Below are 10,769 nucleotides of genomic sequence, written 5' to 3'. Positions count from 1 at the left end.
ACACATAATTTAAAACCGAGCAAGTAATATTTAGTGTTCTTATTTGTCTTGAATTTTATTGTTTTTGGTACTATAATTATTTGGTGTCCAAAATTTATTGATTTTTTTTTTTTTTGGTAGAAAAGAGACAATATATTATTGATTAATATGCATCAATACAGGTTGAGACGTGCTGCTAGTACTATTCGGGGATGGGTGTGTTAATACATAGTAGGTACTACAATAATTTGTAGACATGATTTGACTAATATAAATTAGTATCGCGTAGAATTCATTAAGTAAAAGTGATTCCTATCAATAATTTTTTTATATTTGAAATTTAAATTCGAAATCTTTAATTAAGGATCTGTATTGTTGAGACTTGAGCGTCTATTTTCCAACTTTTTGAACGTTGAAACATACGTTTTCTATTTATTCCCCGTGCTTTATTAGCCAAAAACTCCACACTAGACTAATTTCCTATACATTAGTTGCCAATATTTTGTGCGGGTTGAAAGCGCCATAAATGAGGACTAAAATCTTTTTCTTGAAAGTGCGTAAATTCTGCTTTTTTTTTATCCCAACTTCCCACTCTTTCTGTGCCATAAAGGATTAAAATCTTTTTCTTGAAAGAGCGTAAATTCTGCTCTCTTTTTTATCCTAATTTTCCACTCTTTCGGTGAGGCAAGCATAACCTCATCACCACACTACACTACACTTCGACACAAGACATTTGATTAATTCTCCTTACCTATAAATACCCCTCATCACTTCTCTTTTGTACATCAAATTTTACTAGGCTATTAATAAATTCATAAAAATAGGAAAGAATATAATGGGTTTGGAGATGAGTGAGATTTCAAATTACAAGTCATCAGTAGTTTTGTCTAAGTTGGCTAGTAACGAACAACATGGTGAAAAATCACCATATTTTGATGGGTGGAAAGCATACGATAACGATCCTTTCCACCCAGTGAATAACCCGAATGGGGTTATTCAAATGGGTCTCGCGGAAAATCAGCTTTCAGTTGACTTGATTGAAGATTGGATTAAGAGAAATCCAAAAGCTTCCATTTGTACAAATGATGGAATTGAATCTTTCAGGAGAATTGCCAACTTTCAAGATTATCATGGATTGCCTGAATTCACAAATGTAAGTTTTGCTCTTACGTACTATTTCCTCCGTTCAAAAATAAGTGTCACATTAAAAATTCAGGACAAAAATTAGTATGTTATACCAATCATACCTTTATATTAAAGAACGTTAGTGTTCAATTCTCAAGAAACAAGTAATTCTTCTATTTGTTATTTTTCTTAATAGGCATGAGATTATAAGTTACATCCAATTTTTTTTGAGATGAATATGAAATACTTACTACTATATATGAATAGTAGTACATTGTAGTAGTGAAAGTCTTTATGAGTTTGTACCCAAAAAAGAAAGTTTATGATCAATTTTATTACTATAAGTTTACATTTACTTGGAATAAAGAACTGAGTTTACATTTAATTGAATAAATAAAGTTCTTGACTTCTACCTCAAACATATATTTCATTGTCTTGGACACTATTTTCTTGTCTATTAAAGATTAAGAACATATTATACACATATTACACTCATACACTATTAAAATAAACGTTTTTCCCATAGCAAATATATCAATGGAAAAATTGTGATAACATGATTTTTCACCAAACCAGCTCATTAGGAAAATAGTGGAAAACTTCCTAATTTTTTCGTATAATTTTATTTTATTTTTTGTGCAGGCAATTGCAAAATTTATGGAGAAAACAAGAGGTGGTAAGGTTAAGTTTGATTCAAAACGTGTAGTAATGGCTGGTGGAGCTACTGGAGCTAATGAGACTCTCATACTTTGTTTGGCTGATCCTGGTGATGCTTTTTTAGTCCCCTCACCCTATTACCCAGGGTATGTATACATATTTCTATATCAAAGTTAACTTATATATATCCATCATAAAAAGTAAATATTCTGCCTCCAAAAAGAGATAAAAACTCGATTGACTTTCAAAATATCTTAATGGAATCCGCTTGTCGATTGGCAAGGTTGGATATATATATATATATATGATTTGTGTTTTTCAAATTGAACAAGTAAAAATAGGTATTTGTTTTATTTAATTAGTGAACAAGTTAAAATGGACGGACGAAATATATAATACTATTTGGCAATGGTAATTGATTGAGGGGAGATTTTTTGTAATGAAATAGCACTAGTAAAGTAATTAAAGAGAGATTATACGTAATGGTCAAATCCTATGGACTTTTAGAACTAATATTAATGGCGGACCCTTTTCCTACCTGTGATTTGTTTAAAAAGTTGAAAGTAACAAACAAATACTCCAATACTTTTGCTTCTTTGTCTTTTTACAAATTTAATGAAATTTTCTTGTCAGAAATAAAATTTTAAAATTTATAATTTTATATAACATAGTTTGAATTTCAAGACGTTTCAAGTAATTTGACCCTGAATTTGTACCAAAGATCTTTAAATTATGTAAAAAGTATTTTTAAGTCAGGATGATTAATAATTCAGATGAAAAATCTATTTGACTCTCGAAATTCATGACATTACAATGATCAAATTAAGAGTACCCACTAAGTCTTTATTTGTATTAAATGCAGATTTAATAGGGACCTAAGGTGGAGAAGTGGTGTACAACTTTTGCCCATTTCATGCAAGAGTTCCAATAATTTCAAAATTACTATAGAAGCTATCAAAGAGGCATATGAAAAAGGCCAACAAGCAAATGTCAAAATCAAAGGCTTAATTTTGACCAACCCTTCTAATCCATTAGGCACCATTTTGGATAGGGACACACTTAAAAATATCTTCACCTTCACTAACGAACATAACATCCACCTTGTTTGCGACGAAATCTATGCTGCCACCGTGTTTGATGCTTCACGATTCGTCAGCATCGCTGAAATTATCAACGACGAAATTTGTATTAATAAAGATTTGGTACATATTGTATCTAGTCTTTCCAAGGACTTAGGTTTTCCAGGATTTCGAGTGGGAATTGTGTATTCTTTCAACGATGACGTTGTTAATTGTGCTAGAAAAATGTCGAGTTTTGGTCTTGTTTCGACTCAAACACAACATTTGCTAGCTTCTATGTTGTCTGACGATGAATTTGTGGAAGAATTTCTCATTGAAAGCGCGAAAAGGTTAAGGGAAAGGTACGAGAAATTCACGAGGGGACTCGAAGAAATCGGAATCAAGTGCTTAGAAAGCAATGCAGGGGTTTATTGTTGGATGGATTTGAGATTGTTGTTGAAAGAACCAACACTTGATGCTGAGATGTCACTTTGGAAACTCATCATAAACGTCGTTAAGCTCAACGTCTCGCCTGGATCTTCGTTTAATTGCTCGGAGGTAGGATGGTTTCGAGTTTGTTTTGCAAATATCGATGATCAAACGATGGAGATCGCGCTTGCTAGGATTCGGATGTTTATGGATGCTAATAACAATGTTGATGAAAATGGAATCTTGAAGAACAAGCTACAATGGAAGAGGAACAATCTACGACTTAACTTCTCAAATGGGGAGTACGATGAAAATGTTATGAGTTTGAATATGATGTCTCCTAATTCTCCAATTCCTCGCTCGCCGCTGGTGCGAGCGAGGAATTAAAAGAGAAAATTAGGAAGGAAAATTATTGTATTGTTGTACAAACAAATAAGGTTATAAAGCTTGTAGATGAATATATTGTACATACTCTTTAGTTGATCAGAACCCCTGAAAAATGAATCTATACATTCCAAATCATGATTTCAATATCATTTTAAATTTTGCAAAAACAAAAACGACCGCATGCTCAATGTGAAGAGATTGTTTGTACTAAAAACTCGGCTGCAATTCAGGGCATTAACACAAGCAGATAATACACAAAGTATCGTCTTCCCCTAGTAAGCAACTAGAAAAAATGAAGTGCATGCTTGCATGGAACAACTGTTTCGCTATCTTCAGAACCACAGAGGCGCACTTTCAATATGTATTGATCGAGCAACATAACGAATCAATCAAATGTAAGTACAACTAGGTGTTGCTGAAATGAAACCCCTAAACACTGTACAGGGGAATGGACTATCTACATCTTCGATGGATACTTTACAGTAGGAAATCCATAACTATGAATACAGGTATTCACCGACCCTTCTGAAGAAGCTATCTATTTGCAAGAATCTTTGAGATTGGGAACTACTTGATTTGGTGTAATGATGGCAAACTCTCAGTATTGTTATGCTGCAAAAGTACACAAACAAAGGTTCCACCTTTAGCATTAGATTCTTTCTAAAACAATTTCATAAAGAAACAGTAACCATGTAGATATATAATAAGATTCTTCACTCCTGTTATTTTCTTGAGCTGAGGGTCTATTGAAAACAATCTATCTCCTTCACAAGGTAGGGGTAAGGTTTGCGTACGCACTACCTTACCCAGACCCCACTTGTGGGACTACACTGGTATGTTGTTGTAATAGATATATAAGATACTTTAAACACTTATCGAATAAAAGAGTTGCATAAATACTACTACTATCACTTCGAGTTTCTTGCATTTGTTGTCCTCTAACTTGTAGCTTAGCGTAAAATACATAAGCATTCTAGAGTGGCAGGATCACTTTTAAATCATTGCCCAAATCGTTTTTTCATATTTTTGTTTCTTTACCACTTCACCTGAGGAGAAGTAACTGAACATGTAACATTTATAAGCAAATAAAGAAAATAAGACCCACCACTGATGCCGAATTTTTGGATTGCAGAAATTTGATACAACCACCTCTACCATCAGCTCTTACAGCAATCAAATCACCAGCACTTGCACCTGATCCTTGCATCAAGACAGCAATCCAGATCCTTGTCGTTTACTTTCTCTTACACCATTTTCCCAAGTGCCAGTAATTCCCATCAGGACCTAACAATCCACCAGAAAAGCAGCTGTCTCCTGGGATATTCATTCAGTGTCAGAGGAAACATGTACTTGTTAAGTAATTTCTCTTTCCTTAAATGAACTTGAATCTCCCACAAGGAAAGTCAAAAGCAGAGAAAAGTAAACACTTGGAAAATGAACTATTATGTAATTCTTTTAATTAAGGGTTAAATCAAGTTTTAAGAGCATTCTCTGATCAGTGAATAAGATAATTTGGTAGAAATAAATCATCATCACCCAAACAACAGACAGCACTTTAACATCAAGATGAGACAGATAGAAACCTGGTTTGGCAAGTACAACTGGTGAAGAAGTCTCTTTCCCGATGTGAAATGCGGGTTGGTGTTGTGTAATATCATCTAAAGGCGGAAGATCATCATCATCATCATCATCAAGAATAATCACTGGGGGCATGTTTTCTTTACTGTTCTTGCTACAATTTCTTGAGGCTGAAATTCCATCCTTATTTCCTGATCCATGCCCTAGACTTCCACCAGTGGTCCCAAAAACTGCCTCCGGCCTTGACAAAAAACTATCATGGACAGCCTTTTTATGGTCAAATGGTTGGTGCAAGTTTTGATATGATCCTTCATGCACATAACTGGAAGTCTCTGGAGTGCCTCCATCTTTGTTTCTTTTGGAAGATTCTTTCTCATGATTATTTTTGTGAAGACTGCTAGCTATAATATCTTCTGCCATGTTTGGTATGCTCTTATCCTTAGACTTATACTTTCTTTTTCTCTTTGGTCTAGATAAATCATCACATGAGCCAGTGACGATGCATACATCTACTTCTGTCTCAGCAGGTGCCTTATTCTGATTCTCATATGAACATCTGTCAACTTTGGGTTCTTTACTCCCTTGATAGTTTTTCTTGGAGGCTTTCGAAATTCTCAAAATTTCATTATCTTTTCCTTCAAGTGCCATCTCAAGTTCTTGGACCCTGGCCTGTAAATAGCCGCACACTGTTCAAAGCTCAAATTGTAATATACCATATTTCATTTAGGACATCAAACACTTACCTTCAAGTTATTTTTCTTCTCTTTAGTTTTCTGAAGTTTCCTCAGATAACGAACCTCTCGCCTGTCTAGAGTGTTGCACTTGGTCATCAGTTCTTCGTAATTCCTGCCAGATAAATGCAATAAAGTTCTCCGTCAAACTTACAGCTAAACTATTAAGATTGCTTCTGTGCTTGATAAAACTGAATCAAGAAAATAAAGATTGCTTTTGAGCTTGCAAAAACGAGATGATTGTAAATGGCAAACTACCCAGCTCAAAGATCTGGAAACTACCCTACCAGGTGAAAATACCACAGGAGTGAATTAGGAAAAAGATCTGATAGAAGGAAAAGGATTTTTTTTGTAGAACCAAACCGAACGGTTTTACAAGCATAACACTAGTATCATTCCATTGACAAGTCAACAATATTACTCCATCAACATGTAGCTACACAATTTTGCGTGAAAACAATAAAACTCATTACTTAACTAATCCGCATAGAAAAGATTACCCAGCTATATGTAAGCATATAGCACAACGTACAAAAACTATTTTTAAATTTCGCTTTTGCATTTAGAAGCTTCAGTACGATAACTTCATTGTCCTTTCAGAATTAACGGTTCTTTTCATAAAGAAGAATTAGGAAGCCTGACTTTTAGCAGAATTGCTCAGCTACATCAAGCTTATGTTTTACCGAATGGACTTTCTATCTACATGCCCTATCCCCGATACCAGATCAGAAAGTAATCATTTGCCTGAGCTTGAGAGGAAACTCAGTGTAATATATCAAAGTTTTAAAATTCAGATTTTCCCAAGGAAATGAACCTCCAATGATCGTATTCTACAACATAAAAACAAGGCCAAAAGAATCTCTAAAGCAGAAGAACATTAGTAGATATCAAGTTTCATGCTGAAAACTGTAACTTCCTAAATGAAAGTAAAAGCGTACTTGTTACGGATGACCAGTGATTTTTTCAAGACATCAATTGTCTCTTTGCTATTAACATCATCTCTTAACGAAGCACGTTTCAAGACCTCCTCTTCCTCCAAGTTAAAATCGCAGACTCTGAAGTAATAACCATGAAGGCAAAGTGAAAACAAGAACTACTGTAAATATAATATTAGGATGAAAGTACTTGTTGCCCTCAATATGATATGACTTACAACTTGAGTGTTGCAAGCTCCTTAGCTAGAGCCATATTTCTATCTTGTAGCCTTATGCACTCCAAAGTTGATTGATCTAGCTCCTACAGCATAAATTTGTCCAGAATATAGTAACTGATAACTTACATACATGACACCAAGAAGAATTACTTACAAGCATGCCTGAATAGATGCACTAGCAAACATCAAGAGGCAAAAATATCTACCTTGGATTTAAGATGTAGCAACTGTTGAATGGCTGCCTCCTGTTTCACAGCTTCAATCTTTAGAGTCATTTCCATTTTCAACTCCTCCTTGCACGTGAACAGCTGAAAAAAAAACAATGCAACGAAATAGTTGAGATAAAATGTGATGACATGAAGTCTTGCGCAGATCAAGTTTGAAGCAAATATGCTCACATAAATGTCTCTAGTTTTAGTTAATGGTACCAGATACTTCTCAACTTAGCGGGCGCCATGCTTATTCCACCTAAGAACATGTATTTTGGTTCTGAGCAAAAGAGTGGCTCTTTTCAATCATTAGCCAAACAATAAAATGAAACTTACATCTGCAAAAGATGTTTATTTCATTTGTCACATGTGATCTTTAGACATTAGAACTCTTCATGGAACTCACAAATTTTTATATCTATCAATTTTTTGTCATTTTATTTGGTCAACAATGGGAATAGAGACATGGAAAAAGATTGACTTTTCACATCTAACCGATGGATGATTTCGTGAAACAAGTACTCATCTGTTAGGTGCTTGAAGGAAGAGATCACCATGCTTAGATTCAAAATCAAGTAGAAAATATGTTTTTGAATCTTTCTCTATGCAATAGCTTTTGATTGCCCCAGTTCAAGGCTCTTTGAGGATGGAGAACTGGAAGCCCAATGATTTTCAAATGTGAAGAGAATCACGGCTACACAGAAGCATGGTGAGTTTCTTTGCACAATTATATTTTCTCTAGCTGTCAATTTTGTACTATATTTACAATGTTGACTGTATCTCTTACATGAAGGAAAGGTTGATGTATCTGACTAGTAGCCCTGATAACCTCTCAATAGATCATCCCTATCCTGAAGTTTTTGGCCAAAAACATACTTGGACTATACCCAAAACTTAGGATATATCCGTTAACTACCACAGTGAAGAAGAGCATCCTTAAGTATCCAAAATTTAGCAAGTTTCATCCTTTGACCAGAATGTTAGAAAGACTAACAGACCCGCTCATGTGCCATTCATCACTCCAGGACTCGCTCATATATATCCTTCTTCTTTTTTTGAGAAAGGTAACATCATATATATCCTTTTTTATTTCATCAAATTGAGAAAATATTGTGAATAGAGTAAACATGATGCAATTGCATAGAATTCGACAGCTTTATATTCTGTAAATTCATAACCAAAGAGATAGCAAGATGAACAATTACCTCTGCATAGACGTCTTTGAGATCTTTCAGTTGTTTTTCCAGAGTGGAAGTCAGTCCTACAACTTTCCTCTCCAATTTTTTGACCTCATTTTTCAACTCCCGGTGATCCTCTTTATAATCAGGAGGCTTCTGCGTAAGACTTGTAACATTTGGATCACCAATAGATTGGAAATAAAGCCTATTTGCATTTTCTTCCGAACAAGCCTGTTTGCAAACTGGGCAATTCTTCTTTTTTCCTTTTGCACAGTATTCAAACCATTGCTGAAGACTTGTTTTTGCAATCATAACATATCACAAACAGAAAACAAACAGATACTTGTCAGGTAAGGACAATAATTATCTCCATCAGATAGCCAAGTACGAATATAGAATTGTTACAAGCCTAACCAGCAACAACTTAAAGTAGAAGCAATGTTTTCTTTTTTCTCATTAGAAGTAAACATAAAGGTGTGTTTGGTTTAAAGGAAAATGTTTTACCATAGGAAATCATTTCACTTATCATCTTCAGTGTTTACTAGACTATAAAAGCAACTAACGTAAAGTAAATGTACAAGGTGTAGAATAGTGGTGCAGGAGAAAAGTTTAGTGATATTTTTAGTATTTAAGGTCAACAACAATACATGAATGTTGATTAAAACAAATTATATAAAATAAGAAATAAATTTGTTTGTAAAGAAAAGGACTGCAGCTCATAAGTGGCAGAAATAAATACCTTTTGGATAAAAATGGAGAAAACATTTTTCAAAATACAATGTAACTAAACATAGAAAACAATTTCTTGAAAAAAAACATTTCTTTTTTTGATAACCGTGGACCTCGACTTACCCCACAGGGTACCAACACCTTACACCAACAATAGGTATCGAGTAACTATGAAAAGAAATCACCTAACGGTCGTTTGGTACGAGGATGGGATAGACAAAGTTATCCCATCAATTGAGCTATCCCACCTAATTAGTTATCCCACTATATATGTGGGGATAACTTACCACATCATTGTTGTACAAATAGTGAGACAAATAATCTCACGATTAACTAATACCCCTAATCAAACGCAATAATCCTACATTTTATCTCGAGACTCTTATCACTTGTACCAAACGACCCCCTAGTTTTTTCTTGTTTCCGCTAGTTCTTAACCCACTTCATTAACCACTAGGCGGTGCAGCTTGAAAATAGCATTTTTGTCATAATAAAACACCCAAAAAAGAAATTTTTCAGAGGTTACAAATCTGTATAGTACAATCAACGAACTCATAGGTACAAAGGGTAACTAACAAAATACCAATTCTGGGTTTTCAAAAAAAAAAAAGGAATTTTAATCAAGTGGAATCCAAGCATAGAAAACCCAATTAAAATTCTTAAATAAACAACTATTTATCTCAATTAGAATCAAGATTAGCTGAAATAAGAGTACCCAAATAGATTTAGAAAAGGAGAAGCTAACCATAGCTCGTGAAAAACGTGACCACAAATAGTAACGGCTTGAAGATCTTCGATTATAGGGTTTAGATCTTCATAGCAAATTGAGCAAATGGTTTTCCCAAAACTATTCACTCCAACCATTTTTCTCCTCCTTTTTTCTGCTTCTGGGACATCAATGGAAAATGGAGAAAGGAGGAGGGAAAACGAAATCGAAACAGTAGGGTGGGAAGAAGAGGGAAAATTTCAGTAAATGTAGGGGAATTTATACTACAAGAACTAAGACTCTACACCACAATTTTATTAATATCAATTGACAAAACTATCCAATATATCAAGTTTAAGCTAAGCTGGAACAGCCGTTATAAAAAAAAAAGCATATTGATTTTTATTTAAGATAGTCATTATCTATGTAACTCTATAAATAATATTGACTCTTAGATTATTTGGTTGATTTAACACTAAATGATCCTTTGGAGTAAGATATTTTTTGTTATGAGAGTAATGTTTTTTTATTATAGGAGTATCAGGGGTCGTTTGGTTTGAATATGAGTTATGATGGGATAAGTTATGTTGGAATAAGTTATGTTGGGATTAGTTATGATGAGATAAGTTGTCCTGCGATTATTTCTTATTGAGTGTTTAGTTTGTTATATTCAAAATAATATATATTGATAAATTTTAAGAACAAGTTTGTTTACAAAATTACCCTTCACTTTATTTAAACTTTTTAAATATTTCTTTGTGAGCTTTAGTTATTCATTTTTTAAAATAAAACTTTCATTTTATTTAACTTAAATATTTTTGTTTATGTATTCCCATGATAAGTACCATGT

At 33.8% G+C, this 10,769-nt stretch overlaps 2 protein-coding genes across 2 annotated transcripts; one reads left to right on the top strand and one right to left on the bottom strand.

The window, feature by feature from the left end:
* The first annotated feature begins 814 nt into the window (after positions 1 to 814).
* LOC102582615 (1-aminocyclopropane-1-carboxylate synthase 4) lies at positions 815 to 3,735 on the top strand. Its single transcript, XM_006345517.2, has 3 exons — positions 815 to 1,132; positions 1,747 to 1,907; positions 2,624 to 3,735. Exons 1-3 carry the CDS (start codon positions 815 to 817, stop codon positions 3,633 to 3,635), a joined length of 1,491 nt encoding a protein of 496 aa, XP_006345579.1. The 3' UTR covers positions 3,636 to 3,735.
* An 84-nt stretch (positions 3,736 to 3,819) lies between these two features.
* On the bottom strand, positions 3,820 to 10,290 carry LOC102582280 (E3 ubiquitin-protein ligase TRAIP). Its single transcript, XM_006345516.2, has 9 exons — positions 9,959 to 10,290; positions 8,512 to 8,779; positions 7,304 to 7,405; positions 7,098 to 7,180; positions 6,883 to 6,999; positions 5,957 to 6,059; positions 5,219 to 5,882; positions 4,741 to 4,949; positions 3,820 to 4,247 (listed from the first exon to the last, which is right to left on the bottom strand). Exons 1-8 carry the CDS (start codon positions 10,075 to 10,077, stop codon positions 4,870 to 4,872), a joined length of 1,536 nt encoding a protein of 511 aa, XP_006345578.1. The 5' UTR covers positions 10,078 to 10,290; the 3' UTR covers positions 3,820 to 4,247; positions 4,741 to 4,869.
* Positions 10,291 to 10,769: the final 479 nt, after the last annotated feature.

Source organism: Solanum tuberosum, unplaced genomic scaffold (genome assembly GCF_000226075.1).
Source record: "Solanum tuberosum cultivar DM 1-3 516 R44 unplaced genomic scaffold, SolTub_3.0 scf00069, whole genome shotgun sequence".
In the NCBI taxonomy this organism is placed as follows: domain Eukaryota; kingdom Viridiplantae; phylum Streptophyta; class Magnoliopsida; order Solanales; family Solanaceae; genus Solanum; species Solanum tuberosum.
This window is presented reverse-complemented; position numbering and strand designations above follow the sequence as displayed.